At 41.4% G+C, this 14,015-nt stretch overlaps 1 protein-coding gene across 2 annotated transcripts in view; it reads right to left on the reverse strand.

The window, feature by feature from the left end:
* Window positions 1-14,015, reverse strand: part of TMTC2 (transmembrane O-mannosyltransferase targeting cadherins 2) — an 850,034-nt gene that overhangs the window by 688,133 nt on the left and 147,886 nt on the right. For both annotated transcript variants that reach the window (XM_060164648.1, XM_060164647.1), the window contains exon 2: window positions 4,447-5,017. In XM_060164648.1, the coding sequence (XP_060020631.1) occupies window positions 4,447-5,017 (571 nt within the window). The remainder of the gene's footprint in view (window positions 1-4,446; window positions 5,018-14,015) is intronic.

Consider the following 14,015-nt stretch of genomic DNA (forward strand, 5'->3'; position numbering starts at 1 on the left):
GCCAGATTCAGTCATCCCAAGGATATCGTCTGGCCCAAACAGGGCATATTTGTTCTTAAATTAGTAACCAATAATAAATAACAGGAGATGTCATAGAAAATACAGATGTCTGTCTTAGAAAAATATTAACCTCTACGAAACTGAAACCTGTATTTTCTTATCGCAATAATGGGATGGAGAGAAGTACGAGTGCGAGAGCATAACCTCTAGTTCACCACAGGCCCTTCTGCCTGGTCCTGGTGTGCATTTGACTTTGGGGCCTGGATCTGATAAGGCCTCTAACTTCTGACGTTTCTGAAGAAATGTGAAGGGAGAAGCTGAGTGTGACTGCTATGAGAAAAACATTACGGACAAAACTATAAAAATGGAGAGCCTTGGGCTTCCCTGGTGGCGCAGTGGTTGAGAGTCCGCCTGCCGGGGCAGGGGACACAGGTTCGTGCCCCGGTCCGGGAGGATCCCACATGCCACGGAGCGGCTGGGCCCGTGAGCCATGGCCGCTGGGCCTGTGCGTCCGGAGCCTGTGCTCCGCAACGGGAGAGGCCACAGCAGTGAGAGGCCCGCGTACCGGGAAAAAAAAAAAAAAAAAAAAAAAAAAAAATGGAGAGCCTTGCTCCTCTGGTTTTAATAACTTCCAGCTCGTAGGACCACCATCTTTAGATTTTTGAGTATCTGGCTGGTTCTCTAGTTTGCCTAATAGAGGTAAACATTTGTGCACTGGATTTTTCTGTTTATATATAAGTTATGTTTTAATAAGGCAGGGAAGTTTATTTCATGTGGCCAACTATGATAACTCCGATGCAGAGTTAATTAGTAAGACATTTAAGACGATTATTCGTTTAAGGTTGAAACGTCTTTTAATCCACTTCCTTCAGAGTCTCTTCTAACTCACCCCAGGCATAGAGATCTATTTATTTTAAAGACAGAACATGGAATTTTTCTATAACTTCCATATGTAATCTATGCCAGTGTTTATAAGCCCCAGAGTCATGAAATTCTAAATGAAAGTTTTTGCTTAAATATTCATGCTTCAGCTTTAGTTGACTCCTAATTCATGTGCTTTCAAACCACTGCGTGTTTAAAGACTAGTAGAAATGTATCCTTTGGCCTTCTCTTTCTTGAGATAAAGAATTACATTTCCACTGATACTTCTTCTTTCCCTTCAACTAATGTGCATTAAGTGACTTCCAAATATTGGGTACCCAGTTCACAACGAACACTCTACACTTTCACATAATCTTCCTAACATCTCTAGGAGAGAACATTAATTATCTCTATTTCTACATGAAGAAACAGGTCATTGAACTAGTCCAAAGTGACTCAGCCAGTGCATGTTAAGATTCAATGCCTATTATTTTCTTTTCTACTGTGGAGTCATCTGACTACTTTCTTTATTCATCTTCACACCTTCACAGTGTAAGATCACTAGACAGTTACAAATACGTCTTCTAGTCCTAGTGATTCCACCATTTTCTGGGTGACTTTCACATCTCTGGTTCTCTACACCTCAGCTGGAAACAAGGGGACTGGCATAGATGGTCTCAAGGTTCCTTACGGATCTGTAAAGTCTGTTATCCCAATGTCCCCATTAAGCTCACTGGCCCAAAACCTAAGAGTGAAAGAAAAAGCTAAGTTGAGATAGCAGCTATCAGATGAAGGGTTTTGCTGCCCTGACCACTTCCCTCGCCCGCAAGCAGTGGCTGCCAGACAGCCTGGGCAAGTTTCCATCTGAAAACTTCTCAAGACACTGAACATTCAAAGCCATTAAGTCCTTTCCCATAGTGCGGGGGACTTCACACTCTCTACTCTTACGAATTCCTTCACAGTGATGGGGTTCGGGGCAGGCTGCCACAGAATGTGCCACTTTGGCATGTGGATTATACGGAGCGAAAGACAATTAAGGCCCAACAGACTCAAGAAGTTTTTACTTCCCTCTGAAATGCCTAAAAGGATTTAGTTAGCCTGTGCCAGGAAGAGAGTTATTACCAAAGATAACTTCTTTACGTAAGGAAGACTCTTTGGTCTGGCGTGGCAAACATTTGCTCGTCCTGTCTTCCTGTGAATCGTCTTCCTTCCTCTGAAGTTCCAGACCCCTCCCCCCTTTTCCTTAGCTCAGGATGGCATAGAAACCTCAACTGCCTAACTGTTGAGGAGCTTCTCCTGTCTCTGAGGGGGTCCTGTGTGTACAAAACTAAATCTGTTTTTCTCCTGTTAATCTGTCTTACGGCAATTTGATTATTAGCCCAGCCAAAGAACTTCGATGGAGAGAACAGTTCTTCTCCCCTGCACTAGTGGCACGTCTCGTTTTCTGAAGCAGCAGTTGCATGAGTAAGGCTGCCAAGTAAAATACGAGATGCCCAGTTATATTTTAATTTCAGATGAACAAAGGATAGTCTTCTAAGTATGTCCCAAATACTGCATGGGACATATTTATAGTAAGGAGATCAATCAGCAACTTAATCCTTGAAAACAGGCTTACAGACCTGAAAATTTCTCAGAAGAGAACTTCAAAGGTCCTAAAAGCAAGTCCTGAATTGACATACCAAGGTAATTTCCTAATTCATGAGATGGTAACATGAAAATTCTGTAGGAGAAACCACAGTGTTTCACAGGCTATCAACACAAGGTCTTAAAACACCCAGTCTGCATCCGCAAATAGTTCTCACCCTGCATAGGACACGGACCATGACTTACACTTACTCTATTTGTATTTCCAGTAAAACAAGAAAACTGTCTATTGTTGACGGCATGGTTTTCAAAGGAAAGAAAAAGATTATTTCCCCTAAATTTCCTTGAGAGACTAATTAAAATTGATTTGAAATTAAAAGCTTGACTTTCAAACCATATGTTGTTTGCAAAGCATCAAACTCTAACCAGAGTTCTCTTTTAAAGTTTCAGCATTTAACCGAAATCACAAAAGAACTTCATTAAGCACTTGATACTGGAGTTCCCTGCAGAGCAGAGGCACAGCAGTAATTACTCTGCCTCCTATGTAAAAGGAAAAAAAGTCATTTAAAAATAAATGTTTCCGAGGACTTCCCTGGTGGTGCAGTGGTTAAGACTCCACCTGCCGATGCAGGAGACACGGGTTTGAGCCCTGGTCTGGGAAGATCCCACATGCCGAGGAGCAACTAAGCCCGTGTGCCACAGCTACTAAGTCTGCGCTCTAGAGCCAGCGAGACACAACTACTGAGCCCGCGTGCCACAACTACTGAAGCCCGCGCGCCTAGAGCCCATACTCCCCAACAAAGAGAAGCCACCGCAATGAGAAGCCCATGTACCACAACGAAGAGTAGCCGCCGCTCGCCACAACTAGAGAAAGCCTGCGCACAGCAACGAAGACCCAACGCAGCCAAAAATTAAAAATATATTTTAAAAATAAAATAAATAAATGTTTCCATTTCCCTCAATTTTGTTCTTTATTTCAATTTCTTCCCAATTGAATTTTAAGTAAAATTAAGAACTGAGAGAAAAAAGTGCTAAAAACTAGAAAACTTGACAGCTTTCTCAGGGTCAGTATCCTAAACCGTAATTCCTTGCTTAAGAGTGTCCAAAAGGATGGAGGAGCTGGCTGTGGTCCATGATTTAGAAAATGGCTGAGGTCTGCAAACACTGGCAAAGTTCCGCCTTTATACTTAAGTTAAAGCAAGGGTGAGTTTATTGCCAGAGAGGGAGGATGGGGAGATGGGAAGGAGGCAGTTTCTCAAGAGGTGCTGGTCCACCCAAACACACCAGCAGAAAACTGCTCAGTTCTCTTTAAGTACGTGGGATCCGAAAGTGCTTCCGTGACCTTCAGACGACATTGCGTTTTGCAACCACTAAGGGAATACAGAAGAACACATATTAAGCCCTGAAGCAAAGGTCTTAATTGGCCTCAGGGCAAAACTTACAATAACCACTTTCTGTTTTGACTCTTTGGTTCTTATACACTACATCAGGGAAAGGTGAATATGACTCATGATTTAAGAATGTGAGTTCCCAGTGCACTGCAGATAGGGTTGTTTTCCAAAGTCAGCTCAGGAAAAGTAATATTAACAAATAGCAGAGGATTTCCTCTTGACAGAGTCGAGCATCTAGCTCTATGATCAGCTGTGTTATTTTTTTCAAACACATTTTAGAGGCAATTTATTGGATTACAGGGAATTTGGGCTGAAATCGAGGAGTAAAACTAAAGAAATAATAAAGATGCATATTCTTTACAAGGCAGAATTGTCCTTCTAGCCCCTTGGAAATCATGAAAATAAGAAACCTGAGAAATAAAATCATCCGTGACTGACACCCAGTTAGTAGGGAAAGGTCAGAGAGGACACTTCCACCTCCCGAAGATCAAAAAGTAACTTACTTTAAATTCTCTTTGAAGAGGAACACATTTGCTTTTTAAATGGGGAAAAGGGACCAAGCAAGGAGAGGACTCAGTAATCCAATGCTCAAGCACCAACAATCACTTACTTTGTAAATGGTGGGTAAGATCTGTTTCATTTTCAGCCTGTGAAAGACAAAGACGTCATAAATGGCTGAAACTGCCAGGACCGTCACTCCTTGTTCCTTCCACAGCATGCTGCATCCGGCGCACAGTCCTGTCCCCAGGAACCAGCCCCAGGTCCTGGCCGAGGCGCCCCTTGTAGAACAGTGTTTCATGTAGCAGAGCAAGGAGAGGAGGAAGAAGAGACTGGCCCCCACATCGGCCCGGCCCACGATTCCTGCCACCGCCTCCGTGTGGATGGGGTGAGAGGCAAACATCAAGCCAGCCATGAAGGTCCAGTATCCATCCCCAAGCAGGATCTTGGAGAAGCTCGTGAAGAGACCCGTGACCGCCGCATGCAGGAGCACGTTGACAAGATGGTAGCTCCAGGGATTCAGCCCTCCGATGGCATGGTTCAGGCGGAAGGAAAGAGTGCAGAGCGGCCGGTAGGACTTGTGGCTGCCGCTGTGGGTTAGCAGCGTCCCCCAAAAATCATTGTAGAAAATGTGGGTCCATGGGGTTTCTGGGAGAAGGTCCTGATTAGTCTTGATAGCACGGCTAAAAAATAAAATGTCGAAACAGAAATCTAATGTAAAATACAGAAAGAAAGAAGGAAATACCCTGCTAAAATATACTGCTAAAACACTGCCTTCCTTTATAGCCTTGTCATCACGTGGCTTCGTCATCACGTGGCTTTATGATGGGATTCCAGGTATACGTGATTAATGCAAACGAGCCTTGGAGCCCGCTTTCCAAGTAGATTGAATTCAGATCCTCCCCTTAATGGCTTACTAGATCCGCGATTAAGGTTGTATTTCTCTCCCTCAAAAGCTTTCCTCCTTGTTTGAATGCAAATACCTTTGAAGAATAAATGCAGAGTTAAAGGCTTAACTCTTAAGGTTCAATAAAGCAGTTGCCAAACAATTGCGCGCGTGTTGGCTAGAAAGTCTCAGGTGATACTGGTGCAGGGGAAAAGCTTACAGCAAGGACTAGCCGCCCCCACCCCCACCCCGCCCAGCAGAAATAAATTTTAGGTAGAACATCTGTGCCCAGAGCAATGTTTCCCATACATGCAGATCACCTGGGGATCTCATTATCAGGCATGTAAAGGTTCTAATTCAGTAGGCCTGGGGAGGAGCCCGAGCTTCCACATTTCTAACCCTTGCAATTGTTCATTTATCTACTGTGTAAAAAAGCAAAGAACACTGCTTTGCAGATACATGAGCGTTCTGGAGACCTAGTGCAAAGAACGAACACCTTGGCCCTGTGAGCTGCTGCTATTATTATTCTACAAAGACTGTATTCTAATCTACAAAAAGCCCCTTATAAAATTCAGTTCGACCCACGACCTCTGAAATTAGGTGCATCTGGGGGCTGGAATGAAAACAGACATCAACATACATTAATAGTAGTTGGTTATCTACTCTGCCAAACACTATGCTAGTCCTTCTGTATATATTATCTACTTATGAAAACGAGCTGACTTTTCTAGATGCTCAATAAAAGGCAGAAAGTCTGTCAAAATCAGGTTTTAAAAAGTACTCAATGTTACAGACAGTTCTCCAGTGTCTATGTTCTCCATTTTCCCATACTTTAGTTTCTAGCTGGGTACGTGTCTTCTGGACAAAAAATTATCATTTCCTATCTTCCCTTGCTGCTAAATATGGTCCTGTGACTAGTATTTGGCCACTGATTAATATTTGGTCAGTGGAATATAAGCAGAGTGCTATGCACTACTAGAAAAAAGTATCCTTAAAAGGAAAAAGCTTAGTATCCTTCCCTCTCCTACCCCTACCCCCTTCCTGCTGGAGCACAGATGTAATAGCTGGAGTTCCAGCAGCCATCGTGACTCATAAGGTGTCCTTAGGAATAGAAGTCATGCCAACAGAGCAAGAAGACTGAAGGAAACTGAGTCCCTGTCATGGTAGACCATCCCAGCCCTTGGCAAACTACCTGAGTATGAGAAATAAATTGCTATCTTGTTTAAGCTGCAATAGTTTGGGTGTTAGCACAGCTGAATCTACTCATCAGTGAAATCCTTTGTTAACAGAAGACCTACTATATCACAGTGGTTTGATTTTCCATTTTGATTTTGATTTTTACAAGGCTCCGTGTATTGACTGTGTATAAATGAATTTCCATATAAATTGGCTTTTAAAATATTAGAAACAGATGTTAGTCTGGATCCATTAAACTAAAACACCCTGTTATGACATTCATCAGGAGTCTACCCCAGAAGTAATTGCTTAAGACTTGATGGGTTATAATTAAAATTTTAAAGAAATATGAAAAACTGCCAAACTGCCAGTGTTGTTAGAGCTGATTTCAAGCCATGGAGAATGAAAAGCCAACTGGCCTCCACTGAACATTAACTTAGATATTGATGTGCATTTCTCTAATATCAATGCAGAAACGTTCATACTATCAAAGTCAGGGCAGCAGAAAGTTCAACAGCAAAGCACTGTGGGATAAGGCTTGGCTAATTTAGCGAGAAAAGCTGAAAAGCACATTTTGTTTAGGACAATACTTTACCCTTTCAGTGGCAGATCCTTATAGAATGGAGACGTATGTTCCCTAAACCAGGTTTTCTACATGCTATTAGTTCAGCTCCATAACTAACTCTGTAAAGACTTTTTGAGGGAAAGGAAAAAAAAAAAGAAGCACACGTTTAAAAATCTGTTCAAAGCTGCCAGAATTTCTTATATCCGTAGCAATAAATCTAGTAATCTGCAGCAACAACAAGATATACTATGCGTTTAACTCTCATGAAACAAGAATTTCAAAACAAAGAACAAAACTAACAAATCTCATAATTTCATTGTGAGAAAAACCTTTGATGCGGCACAGCCCTAAATTTACACTGTAGAAAAGAATTAAAGGCAAACAGTGTCAATAAAATAATAGAAGAGCAAAGGAACATCCCACCCATGTTCAAAATATACTGCACTAAGGGAGACTTCGGTCTGATAAAATTCTCTGATGGACATTATCTTATTATTAGCCAGGTTTTTATTTACTCAATAAATGTTACGGCAAAAGAACAAGAAATAAGACTAAATTGCACTGGGCTTTAGTACATAAGTCATGTCACACATGCAAGTCAGTGATAAGGGATGCATTACGCATCCTTCACATCATATTAAGAAAGATACACACCAAAAGGGATTTAATGGAATCTGGATAATCTGCCAGCAAAATGAGAAGTAAAGGTAGTCGCTCAACACTCAACATAATAGATACTCATCTATTTGCATTTTCTTATGCAAGTCCAAAACTGAAAGAGGGAAACCTGCTACTTCTCAGTCAATGAAAAGGCTTAACTCAAAACAAAATGTCATGCTGATATAATTTCTAATGTTACTTCTGTGAGTGGGTATTGAAAATTCAGAAAGACACTAAGGAATTGGGAAATTTTCCACTCCAGGAAAGGTGAAGAACATTGAAGCAGCAGGTGTGGAAAAGAAACAATTGTAGGCAGAATTCTCCAGGGAACACAGGCCCAAGAGACTGTCTTTTGAAGCAAAAAGATCCAGTCTCTCAAGCGTTCAAGGAGGTCTTAATCTGTTTTCAGTTTTGTTCATTTGTGGCTCTTTGTTTTCTACTGCATTATGATTTTTCCTTTAAAAAATGTTGACAAAGGCCAACGCTATTGTGAAACGGAAAACGGATGAATGATATGACACTGCCATCCCAACTGTCCTTGTGTGGGTTTCTCTCAGTACTGTTTTTCCTGTCCATTGACCTTTTCAGTCATGAGCACCCACAAAAATGATGGCCATCAGTCCTTCAGAGGAGGAATGATGCTTAGATTCTCCAAACATCAAATGGCACGCTCTTCCCAAGTACTTTCAAATTGTTCTACTAAAAAGTAAGTAAAGGCCAAACTCTATATTTAAAAAAAATTTTTTTTTCTTTTAGGTGATGGGTTGAAATTTGTTCCACAGGAGAAAGAAGAAAGAGCATGGCCTTTGTTAACCTGCCCTGCTTCAGTGCTACCCAAGCACGCCAATCTATGCCCAGAAAGGGCAGTGAAATGCAGTGGTTAAGAAAACTGAGTCTGGAGCCAACTGGACCGGAGTTACTCCATCTCTCTGTACCTCAGTTTTTTCACCTGCAAAATAAGGATAATAACTGTACTTGCCTTATAGGACCATTTTGAGGAGGAAACGAGTTAGTAAGCAAAAAGCACATTGTTATATGTAATATATGTAACACATGATAGCTGCCGTCATTATTAGTATTATCACCATTAACACCAAACAACTAGTGCTAGCCATCAATGCAAAATCAGTACTCTTTCTTCATATATATATAGTCTTCAAAAATCTATGTACCATGGTCCTATTTCACTTAAAATTCCTTTAAGCTTTTATGACACTCTCAGCACAAAATAATAAACATTTATGAAGTTGTACCTGGGGTCTTTTAACACATTACTCTTCCCATTCCCCTCCTATCTTTTTTGACTTCTTTCCAACTCTCCTTGGCTAGCATCTCTTTCAGATTTTTCTCCCAAATGTGGATGTTTCTCTCGGTTCTGTCTCCTGACCTCCCCTCTCTCTACACTTTCCACCTCTGTGGTCATCATCTTTGACACCTGCAACTCAAGAGATGCTTTCTCCATCGACGCCTCCAGCCTGCGTGTTGCTCACAAGCCTACACTTGTACTGCCCCAGGTGACAGCCATACCTGAATGATGCAATCCCGGTTCCTCTACTAACACCAGAGTCTTACCTTTGGCCAGTTAACCTCTCTAAAGCACAGCTCCTTTACCTACAGTTGGTAGATAACAACGCTTCTCACAGACTGTTGTGCTGAAGATCAAATGAGGCAATGTTAACTTAAAATGTTTGAAAAATTACTTAGCCTGGTGTCATGGACTGGTTTTTCCAGACCCCTTCTTCTTAGTTAACAGTGTCCTGTTCTTCCTTCTGAGAACAGGCCACATCCACCCTCAGTCCATGTGCATAGAGTGAAGCTGTCATCCCCACCTCCTGATGAAAGGTTATCATTTGATTTGGCCAGTTAGCGTACTATATCCCCCCATCCTCATTTCTGGCCACAAGAACTGACTTAGCAGCCAGCCAGGTCAGTTGGAGTCAAAACAGCTCCAACAATCTACTGGGAAAGGACATCTTATTTTAAGAATGAGATGAAATCCTAGGGCTACTAAAGGATTCCCTGAAGACAGAGCCTAAGAATGAAGCCAACACAAAAAACCCAGATCAAGGAGACAGAGGCAATTCTTAGTGTAGCTGGATCCCGTCGTGCCTGAAGCTAACACCGCTAAATAAGCCAATAACTAAATAAGCCAATAAGCCAATACACTAGTTTGAACTGTTATTCTGAGATGTGCAACCAGAAGACTGCTGAATAAAATAGCACTGTGTAACTATCAAGCAAATTGTTAGTTGCCCTTTCAGTATCTTCAGCTGAATAAGACTGAATCCAAATAATTTTCCTTACACACCACCTCCTTTTTCATACAAGCCCCTCATTAAGCACCACCATTCTTCCACCACTGACACCGCGGTTGTGCATGAGGGGTCCTTCTCTCTTTGCTCCTACATCTACTTTTAAATTGGTTAAGGATATGTTGACGCCAGTCAGGATCTCAGAGAAAAATCCAACTCGCAAGTGTCCCTTAAATTCACCTCTAACTTCTCTTTTCTCCTTCCCCCGCCCCCATTCAGGCTTCCATCATTTCCTACCCCCATTGCTTAGCAGGCTTACTAAAAGCGCCTGTTTATTATTCTGTTTCTTTCATTAGGCTCAAAGTCCCCCCATGGAAAGAATATATTTTCTTCAATGCCCAATACATATGAGGCACATAACAAATATTTGTAAAACTGAACTAGTCATCCCTGCCTGCTTTCATTCCCCTTTTGATCTATTATACATGCTGTGGACAGAGAAACTTCCTGAAATATAACTCCTGAAGTATAACCCTAACACCATCACTCTGCTTCACAAGAATCCCTCATCACATCCTATTTCTTACCAAAATAAACACCCTTCCCAGCCCAGCATTCACAGCCAACCCCATTATGACTTCTAGGCCAATCTCCCATTACTCCTCTATATGCATCCTAATGTCAAGCGAACTTCCCAGCTTCTAGGCCTTCGCTCAGATCATTTTTTTCCTTCCTCTGCCTGGATTGCTGTTCTTTGACCAGTTTACATCTGTCCAGATACACTTCAACTGCCAATGCTCGTTTGTGATGCCCCAGTCTCCCCTAAAATCTCTCCTAGTTATTGTTGCAAATCGGCTCGATTTTAACATTGCGCATTGACACATTCCCATTAATAACACTGACTTCGGGCTTCCCTGGTGGCGCAGTGGTTGAGAGTCCGCCTGCCGGGGCAGGGGACACGGGTTCGTGCCCCGGTCCGGGAGGATCCCACGTGCCGCGGAGCGGCTGGGCCCGTGAGCCATGGCCGCTGAGCCTGTGCGTCCGGAGCCTGTGCTCCGCAACGGGAGAGGCCACAACAGTGAGAGGCCCGCGTAACGCAAAAAGAAAAAAAAAAAGAAAAAATACCATCGACTTCTTACTACCATCATCAGGGATCTTACATGGGATGAGATGTGGAAGACATTTCAGAAGGAGTAGGAGGAAATATATGCATTGAAATCAGGGCATTTTAACAGTCCCTCTTCTCTACCCTATTGAAAATCACAACTCAACAAAATGGATTGATTCTGTCTTAAGAAAATTATTCACTCACTCATTTATTCATTCATTCCGTGATGGGCTAGACACTATAAAGGGCACTGCAGATAGAATGGTGAGTAAAACAGACGTACTGACTTCGAGAAACAGCCTAGTAGAAGAGGCAAAGATGTGTAGAGGCAATTTCACTGCAGTATAATAAATACCTCTCTGACACGAAATCCTGATTGCCTTGGGAGAACAGAGCAGACTTCCGACAGTCGGCGGGTCAAGAGCTTCCTGGAGGAAAGCACGTCTACATACACGGAAGGGGTTAAGCAAAAGAGTAACGGAGTTAGGATGTTGCCAGACTGATGGGCAATATTTTCAAGGACCATGAGGCAGGAGAGAAGAAGGTGGTGAGCTTGGGACCTGAAAAAAATGCAATAGATTGGTTTGGCTGGAGTGAAGTTTGAGGGATGGAGTGGCAGGAATCACTGGCATTACTCTGTCTTGGACTATTGTCCTTCATGGGATGGAGAGCAATGTGGCTACACATCAAGCTCTGCAATGGTCTTCAGGTCCGATTCAGCTTGTTAGGACTTGCTTTATCTCCGCAATGCACTGTTAACTCCTAAGACACAGAACAGTATCTTATTTATCTTTTGGAGCCTTGCACATAGTAGGCATTCAATATATATTTGATGAACTGAATTCTAACTAGAAATGATTGGTATTGATAAGCTGCACTCACCTTTGAGAAAAATTCTACATTGTTTTAAGTATATAGGGAATTATCACTTGCATCTAAAAGTAGTTCACTCACTCTGGGCACTAAACTCTGTTCACTCAATGATAATTAACTGAGAAAAACCATCAGGTTAATTGGCTTACCCAAATGTCTTTGGCACACATTTCCCACTTAACCTATAATCCCTCCATTAGAGTCTCTCTTTAGGGATAAGCCATTATATTTAGAAAGCTCCAGTAAATATGCAAATACTTAGCTACCAGGGTAGGGAAATGAGAGATATATTGTAACATCTTACAGCCTGTCTTAGTCTGGCAAGAAGCAATGCATTTCGGATTCACAGGGGAATGTCAGGTAGGGCAAATAAACTTCGGTGTTCGCTTTCTTGGTCCCTGCAGAAATGGAAGGCACTATACTTTAGGCATGAAATTATCATTACACATGTAACACATTCCTAAACTTATTTCCATCTTGATCTCCTCCTACTAAATTGTAAACCCTTCAACGGCAGAGATGATGACTTCCTAAGCAACCGGCACTTTTTAAAAAATGTGATTGTCACTGTCTAGATGTTGAATGAAAAGAGGCCAAAGGAGGAACAAAGAGCCTGCTGTCAGACTTCCAAGGAACAGGGCCCCCGAGTAACTGCTCGCTTTGTGAGAAGGTAAGTCTGAGAACGCTCAGCCTTGTAACTAAAGGAATATTCTTAGTGGACTCCTCTTCCATCCCTTTAGGAGTTTTTCCTGTAAGCAATAAAGGAACTTTATGAGCTGCATCTGACACAGCAACCGCTCCAGTTCCCCCCACCCCCAAACAAAGAAAACTAACCTTTCTGATTAAATGTGGACCCAGCTGCAGCTGAACTAAGCTGCTGGAGATTCGGACTCACTCTCTAGAGCTTCCCAAGTCTAGAGTTTACCCAGACACTCTTCTTGTCTTAGTGGGAGAAAATGAAAAGGATGAACCTTGGCTAAAGAAGTGTCTTTAGTTCCTCAATTAAATCAATGCTGCCATTTTCAGAGTTTCTACAGGAAATGGTCAAGAAAAAACTTTAAGTAACCCTGAGAACAAATTAATAATCCATTTAAAAGAAAGCTGATGATTTAAAATGAAAACTTCTGGGAATTCCCTGGCGATCCAGTGGTTAGGACTCCACACTTCCGCTGCAGGGGGCATGGGTTCGGTACCCAGTGGGGGAATTAAGATCCCGCATGCCACACGGTGTGGCCAAAAAAAATGAAAAAAATAATTATTTTTAAAAAATTATACAATTAAAACTTCTGTTACTAAAAATGTTTTTTTAAGTATTAATATGAAAAGCACTTGACAAGATTAAAGCAAAAACTAACAGCATGAGATAATCACAAAAACCATACTCCAAGCATTTAATTTCACTGATTAAAATAATCCTCTACCTTAATATTAGCTTCTTAACAACTTGAAATATCTTTCACTGCCTTGCAATCTGCATGATGAAAAACAATATTAATGTTTTCCACACAAGTATTTGTTCACTATATCCACATCATGCCACCCTAACATCAAATATTATACTTACAATTCACCTCCTTCAAGCTGTACTAAATTGAATCAGTCTCAACTTAAAAGCTTAATGAAAATATCTTTATTCCTAGTTTTCCAGACTTGAACTTAGTAACCACTGGAAGAGGTACTATGAAGCTTTTTCACTCCCCAAAGTTTTTCACTCCATAAACTCCAAGTTTATGAACCACTTTAGTACACTGCTGTATATAATTTATGAATTTCAATCAGTTTCACAGGTTTTCATAAATTCATAGTTCTATAAAAAGGTGATTAAAAAATTTTGGTTTTCTTACATTTCATACTAGGTTTCCCTTACAATGGGGTCTTGAGCACTAGTGATATGTTTTAAAGTATGACTGGTTCCTTATAATTCTATTTTTAAAATATTACAAATATTTGCTTTTTTTAAGATGAGAAATGAATATGAGATTGTAGCTTTCAAATATGACTGGGCTCTATTGGACACCAGAGTCCAAGAACAAGAGCACAGGTGTAACCATGAGATTCTAAGAACACCTATTTTGTGCATGGTCTTGTTCTATGTGTTTTTACAGAATAAAAGATGATGTGCTTTGTGCTTAAGAACACAAATGCCTTCTAAATAGGTAGG

This window comes from Lagenorhynchus albirostris, chromosome 11 (assembly GCF_949774975.1).
Source record: "Lagenorhynchus albirostris chromosome 11, mLagAlb1.1, whole genome shotgun sequence".
NCBI classification, from domain to species: domain Eukaryota; kingdom Metazoa; phylum Chordata; class Mammalia; order Artiodactyla; family Delphinidae; genus Lagenorhynchus; species Lagenorhynchus albirostris.